The 23,613-nt window shown below is 39.2% G+C and overlaps 1 protein-coding gene across 4 annotated transcripts in view; it reads right to left on the bottom strand.

Annotated features, from left to right (window-relative positions):
• The window catches only part of Asxl2 (ASXL transcriptional regulator 2), a 92,609-nt gene that overhangs the window by 21,198 nt on the left and 47,798 nt on the right, over positions 1–23,613 (bottom strand). For 3 of the 4 annotated variants that reach the window (XM_028874991.2, XM_028874992.2, XM_028875005.2), the window contains 3 exons: positions 19,072–19,187; positions 10,437–10,581; positions 4,986–5,129 (listed from right to left, as the gene is read on the bottom strand). In XM_028874991.2, the coding sequence (XP_028730824.1) occupies positions 4,986–5,129; positions 10,437–10,581; positions 19,072–19,187 (405 nt within the window). Of the gene's footprint in view, positions 1–4,985; positions 5,130–10,436; positions 10,582–19,071; positions 19,188–19,268; positions 19,553–23,613 lie in introns of those variants that run through there. The other variant, XM_028875015.2, reaches the window with a different exon arrangement.

The following is a 23,613-nucleotide window of genomic DNA, read 5'->3' as shown; positions in this document are numbered from 1 at the left end:
TGGTGAGGATGTGGAATAAGGGAAACACTTATCCATTCCTGGTAGGAGTGCACTTATATAAGCACTATGGAATCAGTGTGGCGGCTCCTCAGAAAGTTAGAAATCAATCTATCCCAAGATCCAGCTATACTACTCTTAGGCATATACCCAAAGGATACTCTATCCTACACTTGCTCAACCATGTTCATGATAACTCTATTCATAATAGTCAGAAATTGGAAACAACCTAGATGTCCCTCAACAGAATGGATAAAAAAAAATGTGATACATTCACAACACAGTATTACTTAGCTCTTAAAAAAAATGACATCATGAAATCTGTGGGCAAATGGATATAACTAGGGAAAAAAAAAATCATCCTGAGACCCAGAAAGTATATATTAGCTTATATCTGGATATTAGCCATTAAATAAATGATGGTAACCAAGTTACAATCCGTAGACCCAGAGAGGTTAGGCATAGAGGAAAATACTGGGGAGGGGATGGGGTGGGGGGTGGGGGGAGACACGGACGACAACGAACACATGGATCTCCCTGGAGGGGGAATTAATAGATTTTTATGGGTGAACTGGAGCAGAGGTGGGGAGGGGATGAGAACAGGAGGATCAGGTGGGAGGTGGGAGGAGAAATGGGATTGAGGTAGGGAATAGATGGGGCAGAACTAAGATGAGTAAATTAAGATAGAAATTAGAGGGGACAACAGATAAATGTAGAGAGAAATCAGGCAAGAAAGGAGCTAGGCATGAGAGCAGAATAGGAGGTGTGTAGAGAGAGAACTGACTCAGAAGAATAAAGTGTATGGACTAAGGAGTTTCGTGTACATAGATTCAATTTCTTTTCATCAAAGATTAATTATCAGCTGGTTGTAGATTCTTCCCGGACCCTGGGAGGGGACTATTAAGGGGCTGGACTCCCATAGTCCTCGATAATTCTACTCTGATTAAAAAACACAAACACAAACAAACAAACAAAAAAACCTAAAGATCTAAAAAAAGAAACTGAATTGAAACTATAACCACATAAACGACTAATAAGAAAATTTAACTCCTACCAAACAGGAGGAAAAGACTAAAAGAGAATGAAGAGAAACAATATACATCCAGATGGCTCAGCAGGTAAAGGCACTTGCCGCTCTTTGCCAAACTTAAAGGTTCAACCTCTGGGACCCATGTGCTAGGGAGAGAACTGAATCCCACAGGTTTCCTTTGACTTCCACAACCCCAGTACATGTGTGTGGTGTGTGGGTGTGGGTGCGCGCAAAAAAAAAACTCAATAAAAAAGAAACAATCTTTTAGGAAAATTTTGAGAAGACTATGAAGTGATACTAGAAAAATGGGCAAAGAATAAAAATTACTAAGATTAAAAAACAAGTTCTAGTACATTAGATTAGCAAAAGCAATAAATAAATAAGACCAAAGAGACTATCACAAAAAATTAAAACAAAAACACCAGCCACCTAAATACAGTTTATACAGATATACAAAGCACAAGGGCACACAAATAAATAGGCATAACAGGCAAAGTCTAAATCCCAGAGAGCTGTGTGTCATTCATTAATATCCAACAAGACACTTATCAATAATTGATAAAGTAAATCAGGAAGATTTTACTTCACTTTTGTGGATGGGATCTTGCTACAAACCAGGACATGCCTGGGATATAATTCAGGCTGAATGTAATGCTGAATGTAACTGGCCAACAGTTACATTAAACAAGAAACCATCTCATACAAAATAGCTTTAACTATTTGAAAGGCAGAGCACAGCGGCCCCTATCTACAATCCCATCATTTGGAATGCTGAGGGAACAGGATCACAAGCTCCAAGCTAGCCGAAGACACACGTAAAGACCTTCTCTTAACAAACAATGTGTTGATTTGAGACAGACTGTCACAACTAGACAAATCCCCATAGAGAATAGATTTTAGTGTATCTTGCACAATCATTAACCAAGCATACCAAACCAGACATTTAAAAAGGATGCACTGCTTCATGGTGGTGGTGGTGGTGGTGGTGGTGGTGGTGGTGGTGGTGGTGGTGGTACGTATCTTTAATCTCAGAACTCAGGAGGCAGTGGCAGGCAGATCTCTGTGAGTTCGAGGTCAGTCTAGTCTATAAAGCCAGTTCCAGGACAGCCAGTGCTACATTGAGAAACTCTGTCTCGAAAAAAAACACAAGACCTGGGAGCTGGAGTGGTTTGAGAACTGTAAGATGAGATGGGAACCAAACTGTGAAAGGGCAGTATAGGCTCTTAACTCTTGAACCATAACTCCAGTCACAGGATTCATTCATTATTTTAGATTAATAACCTTGATTCAACAAACTTGGAATTCACTGAACAAGTAGGACTTAAATATTGTTAAGCCTAAAAGAGCACTTCTCTGTAAATTTTAAGTAATGCCAATAATAAAACAATTACCACAGTAACAGCAGTGGCAAACTTATTAAGGGTTACTGGGTACCAGGCACTATTCTGAGCATTTATTTATATTAACTTGCTTACTTTTCACACAGCTCCATGAAGCAAGTAATGGTTACTATTATCGCTGATTTACTTTTGAGATGACATCTGACTACTTTGCCTGGGCTGGCTTCAAACCTCTGCACAGCTGTGATCACAGGCACATACTGCTGTGCACGGAGAGCTGGGTAATTATTATCCACTGCACAGATAAAGAAACATACCCAATCCCAGTACTCGGGCACACCTCCATGGGTTCAAGGCCAGACTGGACTACAGATCAAATTCCAGGACGGCCAGGGTGGTACAGAGAAACCCTATCTCAAAAAACCAAAGTAAGAAAAAAAGAAAGAGATAGAGACAAAGAGGAGGGAGGGAGGGAGGGAGGGAGGGAGGAGGGAGGGAGGGAAGAGGGGAAGGGGGAAGAGGGGGAGGGGGAAGAGGGGGAGGGGGAAGGGGAGAAGAGGGGAAGAGAAAGAGATGCTCAAATTACACCACTGAGTTACAATGTAACAAACTGAAGTCAGAAACCAGCTTTAGTCTGTTGCTTATCACTACACCACACAGGTAAAGGTATCACATGTGGCCTAGGACTCTTGGCCAAAATATACTTCAGCTAAAAGTTCCTAACAAAAAAAACCCTATATATATGGAAAAAAGAATAACTGCAAAATACTTTCTCAGACAAAGAAATAAATTACAGTAAAACAAAACTAAAAACATCTTTTCAAATCAAACAATAGTAAATAGCACCCAAGAGGTAAGGATCGTCAAAGAGGAGAGGGAGGGCTGGAGAAAAGACACTTTGAAGAATGTCAGTGTGTGTGTGACACAGTGTAACACTTCTACCTTAGCTGTCAAGGCACAGGATTAGAGTCCAGGTAAAACAGTTCCAAAACATCTGGGAACCTGCAATGTGCCTGCACAGTTATCTTCTGAGCTTTCCTATTTCTTTAGCTACTGATCAGCTGATCTGGGACACGGCAGCAGGACAGAGTGGTGGTTGAAATGTGCTCTACTAAGTGTTCTGTTCTGGAAGCCAAGCAGGAGAATTACAATTCAGTCTTTGAATTTGACGAAATTCCCCAAATTTCTGAATAGTGCCTATGAGGTCTTGAATGTGAAACAGCCCTGACAAGCTCCTGCCACCCTGGTCTCCAGCCAGTAGCATTGTCTGGGGAGAAGGGCATGGAAGGCAGAGAAGGATTACTAGGACAGACCTTGGAGGTACTGTCTGGCCCTGCTCAACCACAAGCAAGAGACAGGACCAGCCTGTTGCTACTGTCCAGGCAAGAACCAGCACAACTGCTGTGCGAAAGTTTCCTACTTGCTCCCTCTGGACTGTGACTCCAACTAAACTTCGGCTTCCTCAAGTCGCCCGTCACGTCCTTTGTTCAGGCAACAAACAAACAACACAGGGCTTCCTCCCTGGCCTGCAGCTCCATGTGACGGTCCTCAAGCTGCCGGAGTTTCACTCAATTTCACTCTTCGACTTCGAGTAAAGCATCCAAACGCTTCTCCTTCATTCCAAACGACAGTCTTCAGCCCTATGCCTCGCCTTTCTTGTGGCTGCAGCCACAGCTGGTTTACTATGACAATTCCTTTTCAACTTCACCCAATTTTTATCTTTCAACCTGTGTTGACACCTGTCCACCTGGCTGTCTGTTTTCTTCACGCATACTGATTAAATCGTTTTGTCCATATTCTCATTTTAGTGGGATTTCCAAGGGAGTTCACTTTACAATATTTAATTATAAGCCCTTCTATCTTTTTATCTCTAGAGAACAAAAAACGAGGTGGGGTCTACTGGTAAAAGAGAAATAAACCACAGAATAACGAATAGCAGATCTTTCTGTGAACCAGTTTGATAAGGGATGAATACATGATCACAAAGACAATAAAAAATTCAAAGACAAAAGAAGTGAATAAAAGGAAAGGGTGGGGTTTTCTTATAGCATCACTTGTGAGACTGAAGCAGGGAGATTACAAGTTGAAGGTCAGTTCCAGAATATCTTAGACTGTATTGGTGAGACCCTGTCATTAAAAAAAACAAGACAGCAGATAACACGACACACTGGGAATTAGGGATGTACAGCTTACTTGTGGAGGGTTCCCTGGCACATTCAAGTCTGTGGTTATTAATGTTCACTAAGAAACAAACAAGCAAAACAAAATAAAACCTCAAAATAATTATATCAAAAACATTGTTTTAAAAATTCAAATAATGTCAGCAAAAAGTCTAGCCAGGCAAAGTGGCACACACCTTTAGTCCCAGCACTTTGGGAGGCAGAGGCCAGTGGATCTCTGTGAGTTCGAGGCCAGCCTGGTTTACACAGTGAGTTCTAGGACAGCCAGAGCTATATACTGATACCCTGATTTAAAAAAAAAAAAAAAAGAAATTATGTCTAGCTTTTAAAAATAAAATTCAAATTACACATTAAACTCAAGCTAGTGGCTGATGAATTTTAAGCATACTTTGGACCCATCATGGCACTAAAAACTGAAGCCTTTGTAAACTAACTTACTTGTGTGGAGTCTGTCCGACCTCTGGAAAGACTTCTTCCCCAAGGCTAGAAGAGAACTGTCCACTTTCACTGTGGAGGAGAAGGTGGAGTGTGAGTTCTGGGGACTGCTGGACTGTCCATCAGATTGCTTTCCTTCCCACAGGGCTAGGGGAAAAAACACGGGAAGACAGGTGACATTGAGATTCAGAAATAAACCATAAGGAACTACAAGACAGCTCTACCAACCCTGACAGCCTGACTTATTTATTTCATGGTAGGAGAAAAGTGACTCCCTCAAGTCAGCCCCAGACTTACATGCAGCTCCTCCCCAGACCCCAATAAATCTAATAATTAAAAGAAAGTGAAATAAAAACATCAAACCATGCCCCCTGGAAACCGAAAGTCACGAGCTACAATACATGGAAGTAAATCTAAGTCCTACAGAACGGAGAAGAAGAGAGTGAGTAGCGGCACTGAATGGAAGGCAAAGCAGCCAGTGAACCAGATAGCAGGCTTGTTACAGGCAGAAGGGTGGAGTTTGGTCTCCAGCAATTTAGCTACATACTGGTGCCTAATCTCAGCCCAGAACATTCTTCACTCTTCCCAACCCCCCTATGCCTTCCCAGCCCGCATTAGCTGCCACGAGGGACAGATTTGTGTTGGAAGAAAAGGGATTCTTGGGAAACAGAAACGGTCATTAAAAGTCTCCCAACCAAAAGAAGCCCAGGACCAGATGGTTTCAGTTCAGAATTCTATCAGATTTTCAAAGAGCTAATTCCAATACTCTTCAAATTGTTCCACACAATAGAAACAGAAGGAACATTACCAAACTCCCTCATGAACATTGATACAAAAATACTCAACAAGCAAACCAAATCCAAGAACATCAAAAAAATAATCCACTATGACAAAGTAGGCTTAATCCCAGGGATGCAAGGATAATTCAACATACAAAAATCTGTCAACGTAATACACCATATAAACAAACTGAAAGAAAAAACTACATGATCATCTCATTAGATGCTGAAAAAGCATTTGACAAAATCCAACACCCCTACATGATGAAGGTTCTGGAGAGATCAGAAATACAAGGAACATACATAATCATAATAAAGGCGATTTACAGCAAGCCAGTAAAATTAAATGAAGAGAAACTCAAAGCGATTCCACTAAAAACAGGAACAAGACAAGGCTGTCCACTCTCCCCATATTTATTCAATATAGTACTTGAAGTTCTAGCAAGAGCAATAAGACAACAAAAGGAGATCAAGAGGATAGAAATTGAAAAGGAAGAAGTCAAACTTTCCCTATTTGCAGATTATATGATAATATACATAAGTGACCCCAGCTGATAAACTCCTTCGGTAATATGGCAGGATACACGATTAAAAAAAAAAATCAATAGCCCTCCTATATACAAATGATAAACAGGCTGAGAAAGAAATCAAAGAAACATCATCCCCTACCAATAGCCTCAAGTAATGTAAAATGTCTTGGGGTAACACTAACTAAGCAAGTGAACGGCCTGTATGATAAAAACTTTAAGTCTCTGAAGAAAGAAATTGAAGAAGATATCAGAAAACAGTAAGATCTCCCATGCTCATGGATAGGCAGGACTAACACAGTAAAAATGGCAATCTTACCAAAAGCAATCTACAGATTCAATGCAATCCCCATCAAAATCCCAACACAATTCACCACAGACAAAAAACCCAGAATAGCTAAAAGAATCCTGTGCAATAAATCAACCTCTGGCGGCATCACCATCCCTGACTTTAAGCTCTACTATAGAGCTATAGTAATAAAAACAGCTTGGTACTAGCATAAAAACCGACATACAGACCAATGGAATCAAATTGAAGACCCTGACATTAATCCACACACATGAACACCTGATTTTTGACAAAGAAGCCAAAACGATACAATGGGAAAACAAAAGTATCTCCTACAAATGGTGCTGGCATAACTGGATGTCAACATGTAAAAGATTACAAATAGATCCATATCTGTCACCATGCATAAAACTCAAGTCCAAGTAGATCAAAGACCTCAACATAAATCCAGTTACACTGAACTTGATAGAAGAGAAAGTAGGAAGTACTCTTGAACGCATTGGCACAGGAGGCCACTTCCTAAATATAACACCAGTAGCACAGACACTGAGAACAACAATTAATAAATGGGACCTCTTGAAACTGAGAAGCTTTTGTAGGGCAAAAGACACAGTCAATAAGACAAAACTACAGCCTACAGAATGGGAAAAGACCTTCACCAACCCCACATCTGACAGAGGGCTGATCTCCAAAGTATATAAAGAACTCAAGAAACTAGACATCAAAATACTGAACAATCCAATTAAAAAATGGGCTAAAGAGCTAAACAGAATTCTCAAAAGAAGAATCTCAAATGGCTGAAAGACATTTAAGGAATTGCTCAATACCCTTAGTCATCAGGGAAATGCAAATAAAAATGACTCTGAGATGCCATCTTACACCTGTCAGAATGGCTATGACCAAAAACACTAATGACAGTCTATGTTGGAGAGGATGCAGAGCAAAGGAAACACTCCTCCACTATTGGTGGGAGTGCAAACTTGTAGAGCCACTTTGGAAATCAGTATGGCTATGGCAGTTTTCTCAGAAGAATTGGGAATCGATCTACCTCAAGACCCAGCTATACCACTCTTGGGCATATACCCAAGGAATGCTCAATCATATCACAAGGATACATGCTCAACTATGTTCATAGCATTATTCCTAACAGCCAGAATCTAGAAACAATGTTGATGCCCGTCAACTGAAGAATGGATTAAGAAAATGTGGTACATATACACAATGGAGTACTACTCAGCAGAGAAAAACAATGACTGCATGAAATTTGCAGGCAAATGGATAGAACTAGAAAATATCATGCTGAGTGAGGTAACCCAGACTCAGAAAGACAAACTTGGTATGTACTCACTCCTAAGTGGATGTAAAGCAAAGGACAATCAGACAGCAACCCACAGCTCCAGGGAGGCTACCCAGCAGGGAGGACCCTATGAGGGCTGCATGATCGCCCAGCAAAGGAGAAATAGATGAGATCTACATGAGCAAACTGGGGGTGAGAAGGGGTAATGGAGGGCAAGGGATGGGGGATGAGAACATAGGGGAACTGGAGTTTTGAACTGGAACAGAAACCGAGTTGGAGAACAAGGAAATAGAGATCATGACAAATGAAGACATCATAGGAATATGCAGAAACAAAGTGCTAGGGAAGTTCCCAGGAATCCACAAAGATGATTCCACCTTAGTCTACCAACAATACTCTAGAGAGTGCCTGAACCGGCCTACTCAGGTGATCGCATGGATGAATACCCTAACTGTCATCACAGAGCCTTAATCCAGAGACTTATGAAAACAGATGCAGAGATCCACCGCTGAGCACCAGGATAAGCTCCAGGAGCCCAATTGATGAAAGAGAGGAGAGATTCTATGAGCAAGGGGCATCAAGATGATGATGAGAATATACACAGAGACGGCCAGCCAAACTAGTGGACGCGCATAAACTGTGGACCGAAAGCTATAGAACCCCCATGGCACTGGATTAGGACCTCGGGACACATGAGACAGTTGTTTAGCTTGAACTCTTTAGGGGGGCCCCCAGGCAATGGGATCGGGATCTGTCCCTGGTGCATGAGCTGGCTTTATGGAGTCCAGTGTCTATGGTGGAGCACCTAATGCTGCCTTGATGCAGGGAGGTGGGTCTTGGTTCTGACTCAACTGAATGTACCAGGCTCTGCTGACTCCCTATGAGAGACCTTGCTTTGGAAGAGGTGAGACTGCGGGGTAGGTTGGGGGAAAAGGCTGGGGTGCGGGAAGAGGGAGGAGAGGGAGATCTGTGGATGTTATATAAAATGAATAGAAAACATTTTAAATAAATTAAAAAAAAAAAATCAAACCATTATTCAAGTCAAACCATTATTCCATGGTAACTACAGAAATTATAAATGAAATGTAGGCTTCTTGAATACTCTGTAAAATAAAATCCCTTACATCTCCTCTCACATTATTATCTCCAATGGCAAATGTTTAAGAAGAATGAAAAGATCTGTAAGACTCAGACCTTTGACTTTGATGGCAGTCCCTAGAATCAGCTTATGGTATTTAATTGAACTATATAATGCAAAACAAAGTCTGTGAGGCAGAACAAGGTGAATCTCTTTGAGTTCAAGGCCAGCCTGGGCTACAGAGTGAGTTCCAGGAAAGACGCAAAAAAGCTACAGAGACCCTGTCTCAAAAAAAAAAAAAAAAAAAAAAAAGGAAAAAAGAAAAGAAAAAAAAAAAGAAAGGAAAAAAGAAAAGAAAAAGTCTGTGGCAAAATAAAAGAAAAAACAAAATAAGTAACAACAAATACACAAAGTCCATGTAAACATATCCAATGGAAACTAAAGAGTATATATTTTTAGAAAGCCCTCATACTTCGTTTGTCGCTGTTTATTTTAAAATTTATTGTGTTTTATGTGTACGAGCATGTCGTGTGTATGTATATTATTGCTCCAACTGTATGCCCATTGTCCACAGGTACCAGAAGATGGAATCTGATCAGTACATATTCTTCATGACCGAGCCATTTCTCCAGCCCCATCCTCATTATTTTAAATGCCAGCATTGGGAAAGAGTTCATTTTGGGGCTGCATAATGGCTAAGTCTAAATAGTACTTGTTGCCTAAGTTTGCATAAGGACCTATGTTTGATCCTCAGAAACCACATAAAGAGCCAAAATAAGCATAGTACACTTGAAATCCAAGCGCCAGGAAGTGGAGACAGGAAGATTCCTGAGGTTTGCTAGTCAGCCAGTTTAGCCTAAACCACAAGTCCCAGGCCAGTGAGAGACCCTGTCCAAAATGATACAAAAAACAAGACCACCAGAAGATAGATGGTACAGGGAAATGACATGAGGCTATCCTCTGACCTCAACAAGCATGTACATACACATGTACCTGCCTACATATACACACAGAGACAGAGTTCACCTTGACCTTGGAAACAACAGATTTATAAGGTTAATGAATATAGGTTTCCAAATCTCACTCCTGCACTTTTAATCAAGTATATAATAATTTTATATGAAAATATTTCCTATTTATCTTAGGATTTTTTGAGTGTTTTTTTTTGTTGTTGTTGTTGTTTTGTTTTGTTTTTTTTAGATTGGGTTTCTCTGTGTAGCCTTGGCTAGTTCTGTAGACTAGGCTGGCCTTGAAGTCATAAATCTGCTTGCCTCTGCCTCTCAGTGATGGGATTAAAGGCGTGTGCCACCACCATCCAGTCCTATCCTAAAATTTAAATCAGTTTTGTGGCAGCAGAAAGATTATGCTAGTAAAATAGCAATTTAAAAATAAACAATACAGTATAAATATTCACAACATCAAAAGCACAAAAATGCTGATAAAAAGAAACTTCCATTGGGGAGAGAAGACTAGTAACTGCCTACCAGGTTTGGCAGGTAGAGGGTCCCCAGCTGCTTTGACAGTCTTGAGAGAGAGGTGTTGATTGGAGATGGACATGCTTGGCCTGCATTGCTGCTGCTGCTGCTGCTGCTGCTGCTGCTGCTTCTTCTGCTGTTGTTGCTTCAGGGCCTATAAAGTAAAACTGGTAGTAAGAACCAAGCTGGTTTTCAGTGAGTGGCATCTCTTATGTCGAGAACTACTCTGACATCTACTCAACACAAACAAAAGCCTAAATTTAACAAAACTGACACAAGTCTAAAGGACCTATGGAATTTGGGAACTTTGGGAGGACGAGATTATTCCATTATATACAGCAGTAAGGAAAAATCATTTGATTTTCTTCAGAACTTAAAAATCAGCAGTAAGGCAAGGGATTTACAATCTTCTATTTGAGAATTACACACTTTTATCATTTCTGAAAACAGAATTCTAAGCATTGATTCTACGGAAAAGAGCAATTTTCTGTATTATTTATGCTTCACGGGTATTTAATTAAAAGTTTAATAGGTATCTGTATTACCTTGAGTAAGAGTGAAGAGACTTGCCCAAATGATAGTCTTAGTTACTTACCGCAATGAAATAAACAGAGAGCAAGGGACACAGCAGTGTAGGTTCTAACAACAGCAGTTAGTTCCTTCTGGCCATTTTAGCTCATTTTTATTTCTAAGAAGTTCTTAATTACACACACACACACACACACACACACACACACACACACACACACACACACGGATGAAAAGGGCTGAGGAGATGATTCTTGCAGAAGATGCAGGTTCATTTCCCAACACCAACATAGCAGCTCTGTGTGTGACACTATGCCTCTCCTACAAACAACTTTCAATAAAACAACTTCTAAATCCTTTAAAATTCACATAATTTAAAATGTTTGGGGATTCTAGGGCAGGAATGGTGGCCCACATCTTTAATCATAGTTTTCAGGAAGCAGAGGCAGAAACTCAAAATCTTTCTGAGTTTTAGGTCTGCCAACACGATACATTAATACTCAATCTAAAAAATTAAAATTATGAATTTTAATCCTTCATAAAAAACTAAAAATACATTTTTAAAAATTATTCATTTAAATTCAAAGCCAAATCCTTTTTTGACTATCACTTAAGTTTTAATGTGCAATCCAACTGCACTGGTCAATTTATTTTATTTACTAAACTTCTTCATACTTTTCCATACACACTTCTACCAAATACAGCACTACTTTTGTGCATTTTGTGAACAGCACTATTATTTACATACCGTAGTAAAACTTATCTAAGAGTATGCACAGGGGCATGAGTGTAGCAGTCAGAGGCTAACTTCTGGAGCTGGTGTTCATCATGTGGTTCCAAAGGATAAAACTCACGTCACTGGACTTGGCAGTATCTCTATCCTGTGACTCATCTCATTGGCCCTTAGGATTTACAAGTATTTTATATCATGTATAGGCATTATACAACTAAGGATATTTTCATGTAAGTATGTACTGTAGATAAAGTGTATTTTACTCCTTATCTTTTCTTAGTAACCTGGACAGTTTTGTGTCTGTTCACAGGTTATGTGTACAACCTTGTCATCCATGTTTCTGCAAATGCTTTAAGTTTGTTCTTTGTATGGCCAAAAACAAATGACATTGTCTATACACCGTTTATCTAGTTGGGACACGTGGGTGGATCCCACAACTTCATCATCGGAATGCGGCTGCAAGCAACACTGGATGCAGGTGTTCCCGCCAGAGTCCTTGGGCTAAATACTCAAGGATCTGTGACATTAACACCGTCAAGGTGACAGCATCTAGTCTCCTCTAGGAGACAAATGTGGGACCAGTCCATGAGGATTTCTAGACTGGGTTCACTAATTTGAGAAGACCCTCCACAACGTAGGTGAGAGCAGCTGCCTCATGTCTTTGACATCAAGCCAGACCTCTCATGACAGGCATGTAAATGAAAACCAGAATAAACTGTTCCTCCTTAAGCCATTTAGACAGTGCTTTTCTTCCCCCTGGGGGAGAGGGTGTCACAGAACTGATACCAAGCTACTTAGCTGGGTTATATGGTAAATCTGTTTTTACTTTTCGTTAGGTTTATTTTTATTCTGTGTGTATGGGTGTTGGGTCTGTCTGCATGTGTCTGTGCACATGTGTCTGTGAAGGCCAGAGAGTGCATTTGACCCCACTGGAACTGGACTGACAAGCAGGGGTTAGCCAGTCCTCGGCAAGAGCAGCCAGTATTCCTAACTGCGGAGTCATCGTTCTAGCCCCGCAATTTAAATCTTTTGAGAAACCTCTACTGATTTCAGAAAGTCCTTGCATATGCCCTGGAATTGTTTCTCCTTGTTCTTCTAAATGTTTCAAGTCTTATATTAGGGTCTTTCCATCCATTGGGAGTTAGTATTTCCAAAACAGATCTAATCTTGTTCTTCTACACATGGATACGCAGTTTGCCCAGAATCATCTGTTAAGCTATCTTTTCTCCACTATCTATTTCTGGTGCTTTGTCAAAAGGCAGAGGGTTACAGCTGTGGATTTACACTGTATGTCCTCTATTCAGTTTCATTGATCTGTGTGTATGTCAGTATGTTTTTGTTACAACGGCTCTGTAGTACAACTTGAAATCAAGTACAGTAATGCTCCCAGCAATCTTATTGCCTAGAATTGCTTTGGCTATTCATATTCAGGGTCTTATGTTTCCATATGAATTTTAAAATTGTTTTCTAGTTCTGTAAGAAGGCACATGAGGGCTGGAGAGATGACTCAGAGGTTAAGAGCACTGGCTGCTCTTCCAAAGGTCCTGAGTTCAATTCCCAGCAACCACATGGTAGCTCACAACCATCTGTAATGAGATCTGGTGCCCTCTTCTGGCCTGCAGACATCATACATGCAGGTAGAACACTGTATACATAATAAATCAATCTTTTTTTTTTTTTTTTTTTTTTTTTGGTTTTTCGAGACAGGGTTTCTCTGTGTAGCTTTGCGCCTTTCCTGGAACTCACTTGGTAGTCCAGGCTGGCCTCGAACTCACAGAGATCCACCTGGCTCTGCCTCCCAAGTGCTGGGATTAAAGGCGTGCGCCACCACCGCCCAGCTATAATAAATCAATCTTAAAAAATAAAAAGATGGGAAATTCACAGGGTGTCTGCATCCTGTATGGTGTTTTTTATTTAAAAAAAAAAAAAAAAAAAAGGAATGCACATGAAATTTTTGTGGAGATTGTACTGAACTTATACTGAACATATATATTTATTTCATTTGGTAGCACCATCATTTACAATAGTCATCCATTTTCTAGCATCTTCAATTCCTTTTTTAGATGTTGAAGTCTTAAATTTCTTTCTTTCTTTCTTTTCTCCCACGAGACAGTTTCTCTGTGTAGCTTTGGAGGCTGTCTTGGAATTCACTTACAGAGTGCTAGGATTAAAGGCAGGCGCCACCAACACCCAGCTCTTTCTTACATGTTTTAAGATTTTTACTGGTTTTAAGGTTTTTACAGAATTTACATTTTGTTGCTATTTTAAAAGAGAGTTTAAGTACTATACTAATTAAAGGTAGATAGGGTAGACATACTTGTATCTGAGTTTAGTGGAAATATTTTGAATTTTTTCACACTTTGTATAAATCTAGAATATATTTATAGTATATAGCCATTATTATGTGGAGGCACTTTCCTTCCATTCCTACCCTTGTGAATTCAACACCATGGAACAAATGTCAAATTTTGTCAGAAGTCCTTTCTACATACATTGGGATGCTTAATTTCTATACTAGGGTGCATTTATGTGACGTATTATACCTGTTAATTGGTGTACTATGAAGCAACCCTGGAGACGATGTTTTATACAAATTTGCATTGTCACATAATTTACATATATTATGTATAATAAGCTGGCTGTAAGCCTGAGGGTGACTGAACTGCTCCTCCTACCTTCACGTTCTAGTGCGGGCATTACAGGTGTGTGCCACCCTGTCAGGCAGTTTTAAGTTTTACGGGATGTAACACCAGGCTTCATGTATATTAGGTAAACACTACCAACTGAGTTACATCTAGAACCCTTGCTATGTTCTTGAATACAGCCTGCAAGTATTTCAATGAAAATGTTTGTATGAATGTTCACCAGGAAGACTGTCTATAACACCCCCACCCACCCACACATCCTTCTATGTGTGCATGTATGTTTTTCTGTGTCTGTTTTTAGTACTGGAGTAATACTGGTGGATCTACTCTTTCAGGCAAACTGATGTTTTTCCCTGCAGCTTTCAAGACACTTTCTTTGTTCTGTATATTTAATATTTTGACAGTTAATATGATATGGGCAGGTTCTCCTCTGTTTACTGTTCTAAATGCTGCCTGTATCTGAGTGGATATCTCTTTTCACAGATTATTTTCCATTATGATTTTCCTGGAGATATTTTTTATGCCTTTATCATGAATATTTTCTGTACACATAGTTCATTGATTCTCTGCTTTCAGAGAGTTACAATCATTTTGAATGTTCTACCCCTAGTTTCTTATTAATTTATCCTGGCCAGTGCCTGGATGTTCCAACCATTTAACTGTATCCTTCAAGTCCTGATATTCTGCCCCTATCTTTGATATATTCTACTGGCTTTCAACAAAGACTTTTATTAGAAATCGTTTTTAGTTTTTTTTTTTTTTTTTTTAAACTATTTTATGGGGGCTGGAGAGATGGCTTAGTGGTTAAGGTCACTGTCTGTTCTTCCAGAGAACCTGGCTGTGTTCCCCTGCAGAATTCTCTAACCAGGTATCATTCCATGCATGGAATATTCCTTCATACTATGTGAATATGTCACTGTGACTGGAATAATAAAGAAGCTGACTGGCCAATAACTGGACAGGTCAAGGTTAGGTAGGACTGGCAGACAAAGAGAGTCTTGGGAGTAGCAAGGAGATGGAGAGGAAGCAGGCGATGAACTTGCCATACTGAGAAAAGGTACTAAGCCATGTGGCAGAGAAAAAATAAGAAACATGGGTCATTTTAAAATATAAGAGTTAGCCAGTAATGAGCCTGAGCTATTGGCCGAGCACTTATAATTAAGCACTTATAATTAAGTCTTTGTGTGGTTATATGGGAACTGGCTGGCAGGACAGAGAAACTGCCTACACCATGTTGGTTAATAGTGAGTGAGCAGAGTCCTGATTCAAATTTCTTCCCTATAGTGTCGAGTATTTTGCTGGCCAGGCTTGCACATATAGTTACCAGATGCTCTGGTAGTGTGATTCAAACAAGTGTGGTGCCAACAAGTTACCCACTCCTTGGGGCCTTTTGTGTTTATGTATGTGTGCTCGCGGAGAACAGAAGGCGACATCGATGTCTCTTCTAATAGATTCCCACCGTTTTTTTAAGGCAGGCTCTCTCACTGTACCTAGAGCTCACTGATGCATTTAGACTGGGTGGTCTACAAGTCACAGGAATACCACCAGTCTGCACCCCTAGTCCTGTGATTACAGATATAAAATGCCATGTATGACTTTTTACATGGGTGCTTGTACATGGAGTATCTGACCTACTGTGCCAACTGTACAGCCTTTGTCAGGGGTCCTTCTTTTAAAAGATTTTATTTCTTTTTCTGTGTATTTGTGTTTTGCCTGCATGTCTGTGTACTATGTGCATGCAGGGCCCAATGGGGGAGCAATGGTCATTGGATTCCCTGGGACTGGAGTTATTGACAGTTGTGTGATAACCAGTGGATGCTGGAAATCAAACCAGGTCCTTTTGGAAGATCAGCCAGTGCTTTTAACCCTTGAGCCATCTCTCTAGAACCTAAAACATTTTAAGATTTAATTATTTAATTTTATGTGTGTCTTAAGTATATGCTATGTGTGTGCAGGTGTCTATAGAGGCAAAAAGGAATCAGACTGCTGGAATTGGAGCTAAACTGTAAGTGATAGGTAGGTGTTAGAAACCAAACCCAGGTCTTCTGTGAGAGGAAAAAGCACTCTTAATCAATGAGCCATATCTCCAAACCCTTTATTTTTGTTTTTAGTTATAGGTAATGTACGCATTTGTGCATGTGACTACAGCACCTGTTAAGATCAGAAGAGGACTTTGACTTCCCTGGATCTAAAATGACAAGCAATTGTCAGCCCAGTGCAGTTTCTGGGAACTGAAACTGGGTCTTCTGTGAGAGCAGTATCTTTTTGGTTATTTCATCTCTTAACTGCATAGCACAACCTTTTACAGCATAAGCTTCTAATCCTCTACAACTGTCCATTTTCAAGAATGTTTATACAGTCCCCGAAATGATTTATCTTAAACATATATGAGTAACAAATATATGCAATATATACAAATAATATGATAAAATTTATGTAAGCTAGGCCATTTGCTATTTCTTACTGTTAATAAATTTTTATGCTAATATTTTCTGTGTATCTTTCTTAACATAAGCACTAAAATGTTTAATCACATGTTCATGAAGCATGTACATTTAAAATTTAATAGGTATTATAAAATTTTCTCCAATAAAGCTATAGTGGCTGGGTATATAGCTCAGGGACAGAGAGAGTACTTGCCTAGCACGCACGAGGTCCTATATTCAATCATTTATATTTAATGACTGTTTTTTACTATACTGTATCAGTATAGGAGTAACCATTGTCACCTTACTTGTCAATTCTTGATATAATACAATCTCCTAGTTCATACCAAATTATGAGACTAAAATTACGTCAGTTTGTATTTATTGATTATTAGATTCTTCTTGGAAGAAGCTGCTATATAACCCAGGCTGCCTTGAAATTAGAATCCTCCTGCTACAGCCTCCTGAGTACTGGGACTATGTGACTATGCTGCCAGACAAAGCATTTCAAGAAAGAAAAAAAGAGAAAAAGAAGGGGGCAAAAACAACCTGGCATATTGAGCCAATCCAAACAACACAGCAAGGAGTTATCTCGAAACAAAAGCAATCCAAAGCCAGTTCTTTGAAAATTCCAATAAAACAGAAAACTCAACTGGCAATTAACAATGGGAACAAATAAATGAACAAGGACAAATGAAAAAAACAAAACATTATATAACTTTATAGCAGTACATGCAATAAATCAGGTAAAAAAAATTTACTTTTTTTTATATTATTATTTTTATATTATTATTTATTATATTATAGAGTTGGGGGGGCATGTATATGGAAGTCAGAAACAATGCCAAGGAGGTAGTTTTCTTTTCCACCATGTGGGTTCCAGGAATCAACTTAGGGTTTCAGGTTTGGGGGTAAGTGCTTTTACCAGCTGAGCAACTTTACTGGCACAGAAATGGACCATTTTCTAAGAAAAATCTCCAAAATTGATGCAAAAGGAGACAAAGCAATTGACTAATATAATAACAACAAAGAACAGTATAATTCAAGGAAAAGGATTCTTACATACTATTCATTCAACCTAGGGAGTAAAGATAATTTCTACAACTTTCTCCCCAAATCTAGAATAAAATAAACAACTACACAGTTTATTTTATGATGTATTTCAAAACTGCACTACAATAGAAGAATACTGCAAGACAGGGTCTTGCTACTGTACAATCCATGATGGTTTCAAGCTCTTCCCTCCCTCCCTCAGCCTCCAATGTAATAGGATTACAGATGTGTGCTACAAAACAACAGCTGACTAGAAACTCAGTTATTATTTATTTATGGTTTTTTGAGACAGGTGTCTCTGTGTAACAGCCCTAGCTGTCCTGGAATTCACTTTGTAGTCCAGGCTGGCCTCGAATTCACAGAGATCTGCCTGCCCCTGGAGTGTTCTTAAAGGCATGTGCCACCACACCTGGCTTAAAAACTAAAATTTTTACAAAAAATTTGCACAAGCTATTTTTTTTAAGAATAAACACATAGGTTCTATTCCATACTTACAATTAGTACAATATTAAAAAAAATCTAGCAATATGATTCTATATATTAGATTAAAAGTAAAAAATCTACCTAATCATTGCAGTAAGCTCCAAAGCAAACTAACCTGAGGATTGGGAATGTGGCTCAGTGTGAGAAGTATTTGCTCACTGAGTGATGGGTTTCATCCTCAGTACCCCCAAAACAACCAGACACACATAAGAAAAGCTCTTAAAATGTAAACACCTATTCATGATTCAGAACACATACCTCAGCAAACTAGGAAAAAATCTGGGTCTTCAAAACCATGTTAAACCCTACATACAATGGGTGATACAGAGTACAAAAATTACTAGCAGCATATTAGCCGATTGCAGACATTTACCCTGTGAAGACATCAATCTAAAAGTTTTCAAACAATTTTCAGTAATTAACAGAAGATTTGATGAAGTGTCTTATTGAAAAAGGACCTCGATACATCATTGTCCATTACACGACAGAACTAAAGGTGTGAAACACCATGTAGCTCTCATTATTATTATTATTATTAATTATTCGTTTTTTTTTTTTTCTAGACAGGTTTTTCTCTCTGTAGCCCTGGCTGTCCTGGAACGCATTCTGTAGACCAGGCTGGCCTCAAACTCACAGAGATCTTCAAAACTCATAGAGATCTACCTGTCTGTCTTCTGAATGCTGAGATTATAGGCATGTGCCACCACAGCCCAGCTTTCCTAATTATTTTTAATTGGAGAGATTATTCTTCTGATAAACAGAGACTTAGTGCTTACCTGTTTTAATGCCTTTTTGCTGTGCTTCTGTGATGGAGAAATGACTTTACTTGCTGGAATGGTAGGTGATGGGCAGCCTGACTGGGGAGAGGATGGCTGTGACAGTCTAGATGATACTAGGGAAAAATTGACAAGGAAACATTTGTTATCAGAGTTGATATCAAGCACCACTCCTTCCCCAGATCATATGCTGCTACCTGTTAACAACTGTGACCAAACACTTTAGGAAAGGATCTTCTCTTTGGAGTTGTCCTGCAAACAGTCTGCCTTTTCAGTTTATTTCCTCAGAAAGTTCTAGTGCAGGATGATAGGACGGGGAAGGGGCGAGTATTAGTATAGATGACTTCTCATTGTTTACTATATTAGAAGTGATTAAAGGAGCCATGTTATCAAATTAGAACTGTAGTATCTATGGTCCATAGATCTCGCTCTGTAGACCAGGCTGGTCTTGAACTCAGAGATCTGCCTGGCTCTGTCTCAATTAAAGTGCTGTGATTAATAGTGTGTGCCACCACTGCCTGGTGCCCCTGCTTTCTTTGTTTTTTCTTTTTGTTCGTTTTTTTTTGAGAAACAGATCTATAACTATAGCTTAGCTCTCACTCTGTAGTCTAACTCCTGGTAATCTTCTGGGATTGTATGTGTGCACCAACCTGCTCGGTTCAGCTTCTTAAACATTCTTTCTTGTTCTCCCTTCTTCTGCATGACTCCATGTTTTGTTTGTTTGTTTGTTTTGTGTGTGTTTGTTCTTTCTTATTGGGTTTGTTTGTTTGTCTTGACCTTTGCTTTTTTTGTCTACTCTGGTTTTTTTTGGGGGGGGTGGCGGGGAGTGAACATGAAACGGTGGGTAGGTGGGGTTGGAAGATCTAGGAAGAGTTGGGGGATTGGAAAGAATATGATCAAAATGTATGGTATGACGAAAAAAAATTAAAAATCAAACAAACAAAAGCCCTTGGATTTGAGGAACCTAAATTCGTGTTTGCATGCCTCATTATCCACAGCTCTCCAATTTCTTGAATTCAATCCAAGAAAGAACTGCAGCGTTTTATGGTAACTCTGTGCTTAATTTTCTTGAGGAACTGCTGTGCTGTTCATGAAGTGATACAATTCTAGCAGGAATGCTATATAACTGTCAGCATGTATTGTTATGTCTTTTTTATTTGGTCAGTGATATGACAGAGAACATATGAAAATACAAGGTAAAACTATTAATAATCAACTGGTTTTTTTTCCCAAAGCCTTGTAAAAATTTTGTAATATACATTTTCTCACTTCTAAAAACTGATTATAAACAGCAAACATTCAGAACTACCCTACTAAAGAATCTAAGAATCATACTTTATTGTCTTAAAAAGACAATGTAATAAACAAGACATGTTACTTTGAAGGTTCTTCCTTAAGGTAAATGCCTTTTCTAACAAACAAAAGCACAATCCTATCACTAAGTCAACTCAAATACATGGTGAAAATTATAGGACCCATCAATAAGGGCTTAAATTATGGTAACTTCTAGTCTCACCATCTATGAAACTTAATACACTCTTCTTTTCAAATGCTTCAAAGAGCAAACAAAAAGAATTAAACACATGCTGAAAAACCTCTCTTTAAAATTCCCGCTGGGCGGTGGTGGCACATGCCTTTAATCCCAGCACTCGGGAGGCAGAGCCAGGCGGATCTCTGTGAGTTCGAGGCCAGCCTGGACTACCAAGTGAGTCCCAGGAAAGGCGCAAAGCTACACAGAGAAACCCTGTCTCGAAAAACCAAAAAATAAAATAAAATAAAATTCCCTTCTACAATTTAGTAACAGAAAGCAAGTCTTTCTATGTGCTTAAAACTATATTAGGTTTATTTAACAAGATTTTGATCAACTCTTCTATGTTCTACCGAAAGCATAAGTTCTATTTTCTATTCCAAGCTCCTGAAATTCTATTTCCAGTGATAGCTAAATCTAAATAACTAGGTTTGCATCATTACATTCTTTTCTGTGCAAATAAAATAGTACAAAGATACACACTGGCTGCTATGTAAGTTCTCATAACCTACATTTACTTATCAAAAAACTGAATCAGCTTGAGAAAAGATACAAAGCTAGTATGGAACAAAGGCAAGATTTAAATTTTATTTTCAGAACAATGAATAAGTACCTGGAGTAGCTGACAGTGGTGACCACTGAAAACATGTGCTAATGTCCAAATTCTCAGAGCCTGTGAACATTGCTTTATTGGTGAAAGGGCTAAGTATCTTATTACCTAGATTATGCCTATATTACCTAGATTATGCCAGTCAGTCTTAACAACGTATATTTTACTTTTCAAGACAGGGTCTCAATTTACAGCCCTAGCTGGCCTTGAACTCAGAGAGATCCACCTGCCTCTGCCTCCCAAGCATTGGCATTAAAGTTGTGTGTTATCACATCCCACACAACAAAGTATTTTTATAAGAGACATAGTGAAGACAGATTCAGAGAAGGTGAAGAAAAAGCCAGGTCAGAATAAAGTGGCCATAATGCAAGTTAGTTGGCCATCACAGAAAGCCAGAAAAGGCAAGGAACAGAAGAGTCTCTCTGAAAGCCTCTGGAGGGATAGCTTCCTTGCTGATCCCTGGGCTTACAAACTGACTTTCAGAACTGTGAGAGAACAAATTTGTGTTACTTAAGCCACACAGTCTGCGGTAATTTGCTGCTTCAGGAACCATATAGTAACTAAGTTTTGTTTTGTTTTGTTCTGTTTCTGAGAGTGTTTCTCTGTGTAACCCTGGCTGTCCTGGAACTTGCTTTGTAGACCATGCTGGTCTCAAACTCATGGATATCCACCCACCTGCCTCTGCCTCCCAAGTGCTGGGATTAAAGGAGTGCACCATCATCACCACCACCACAACTGGCATAAGTTTTTAAAGTATTACTATCAACTTACAGACATTTGAAACATACATTTAAAATGTTCAAATAAAAATCAAGCCTGGCCTGGTGGCACAGGCCTTTAATTCTATCACTTGGGAGACAAAAGCTTTTTCCCTTGCTTCTGGTTATCCTTAAAGCCTCAGTCCTAATAGTACAGCCATCTTTAACACAGGCTGTGCCTAAACCTTCACCTCAGCCACTATCAACAAGAACATCTCCCAGAAGTCTTTCAACCTAAGTTAACTTTGTCACAAGTTTCGTTTCTAGGATGTACTTGAAAGAGAACCCAATCTTCCCCATTCAGTAACTTAGCACATATAAAAAAATGCCAGAGGGCTAGTGGATTTACCATATTTTCTAACTCCAGTTAGCAAATTACTGATTAAAAAAAAAAAAGTCTTGAATATATGCTAACAGTAATGTGCTCTGGGAAACAGGGATCCCTTACAATGAAAAGGAGTATTTCACTGACTCATTTTTTTTTTCTTAAAAATAGCAAAAGCAAACCAAATCTCACAACTTTTCCTTATAACAAGATAAAAACTATAACCATGCAGCGTCTTAAATCCCAGCACTTGGGAGGCAGAGGCAGGAGAATCTGTCAGTTCAAAGCTAGTCTGCTCTACATAAGTTCCAGGACAGCCAGGGTTATATAACGAGATCCTATCTCTAAGGGAGAAAACAAAACAAACAACAATTATCCATGCAGCTGTTTCATATTACAGTATTTATAACATATTTGGGGGGAAAAACAGAAATTTCCCTTAGCTATGACCAAAAAACAGTAAGAGAGACAGTTGATTTTACTAGTAGTTTTTCTGACATCATTCCACCTTACCTTGACTTGAAATTCCATTAAGCTCTTCTCTGAACATGTTTCCTGTCTGAAAGCTAAGAACCAAAGCTAGAAACTAGTAATTTCCTCTACTTTACATATAAATCAATAAGCTAGATTCAATACTGGACTGAGTTTCTGAGTTCTAGTCTGTTCCTATTTGGCTGAAAGGTATAAATATCAAGAGTTTCTATCAATTTTCAACTAAAAGTATCAGTTTTGCTGTCAGAGCTCTGTATTTTTGCACATAAAAAGGAAGTGGGTTTTTGATACTATCTCAATGTTCTTCCTGTCTTACAATGCATTTGAAATCATGATGTCAAACTCAGAGTCAAAGCCCCAAATAAGAAAAATGAACAGCAACAATTAGATTGCTGTATTGATAAGTAGGACTGTCTTTTCAATATTTTTACCTGTTTAAAATCTTTTCACAATGTGTCTCACTGCATGGTGCTGGCTGGCCTAGAAATCATACTGTGGTCCAGGCTGACCTTGAACTTGCTGCAGATCTCCTGCTTCTGCCTGCCAAATGCTAGGAGCTTGAATGTGTGCCAACTCACTCATCCTAGAACTGCCTTTCTTTATGTGTGTGTAGAAGCATGTCTGTGGAAGTCAGAGGACAGCCTTAGGAAGTCAGGGCTCTCTTTCTACCATGGAGGCTCCAAGGTTCAAACTCAGGTCAGGAAGCTTAGCCACAAGTGTACCTGCTGAGCCAATTCTCCAGTCCCTTCATTTTTATTTATTTCTTCCTCCTTGAGACAGAGTCAGGTGTGGTAGCCCAGGAAGCATCCCATTTCCAAGTCTTCCTGCC

This window comes from Peromyscus leucopus, chromosome 22, assembly GCF_004664715.2.
Source record: "Peromyscus leucopus breed LL Stock chromosome 22, UCI_PerLeu_2.1, whole genome shotgun sequence".
In the NCBI taxonomy this organism is placed as follows: domain Eukaryota; kingdom Metazoa; phylum Chordata; class Mammalia; order Rodentia; family Cricetidae; genus Peromyscus; species Peromyscus leucopus.
The sequence above is the reverse complement of the archived record's forward strand: the minus strand, read 5'-3'. Positions and strand labels throughout refer to the sequence as shown.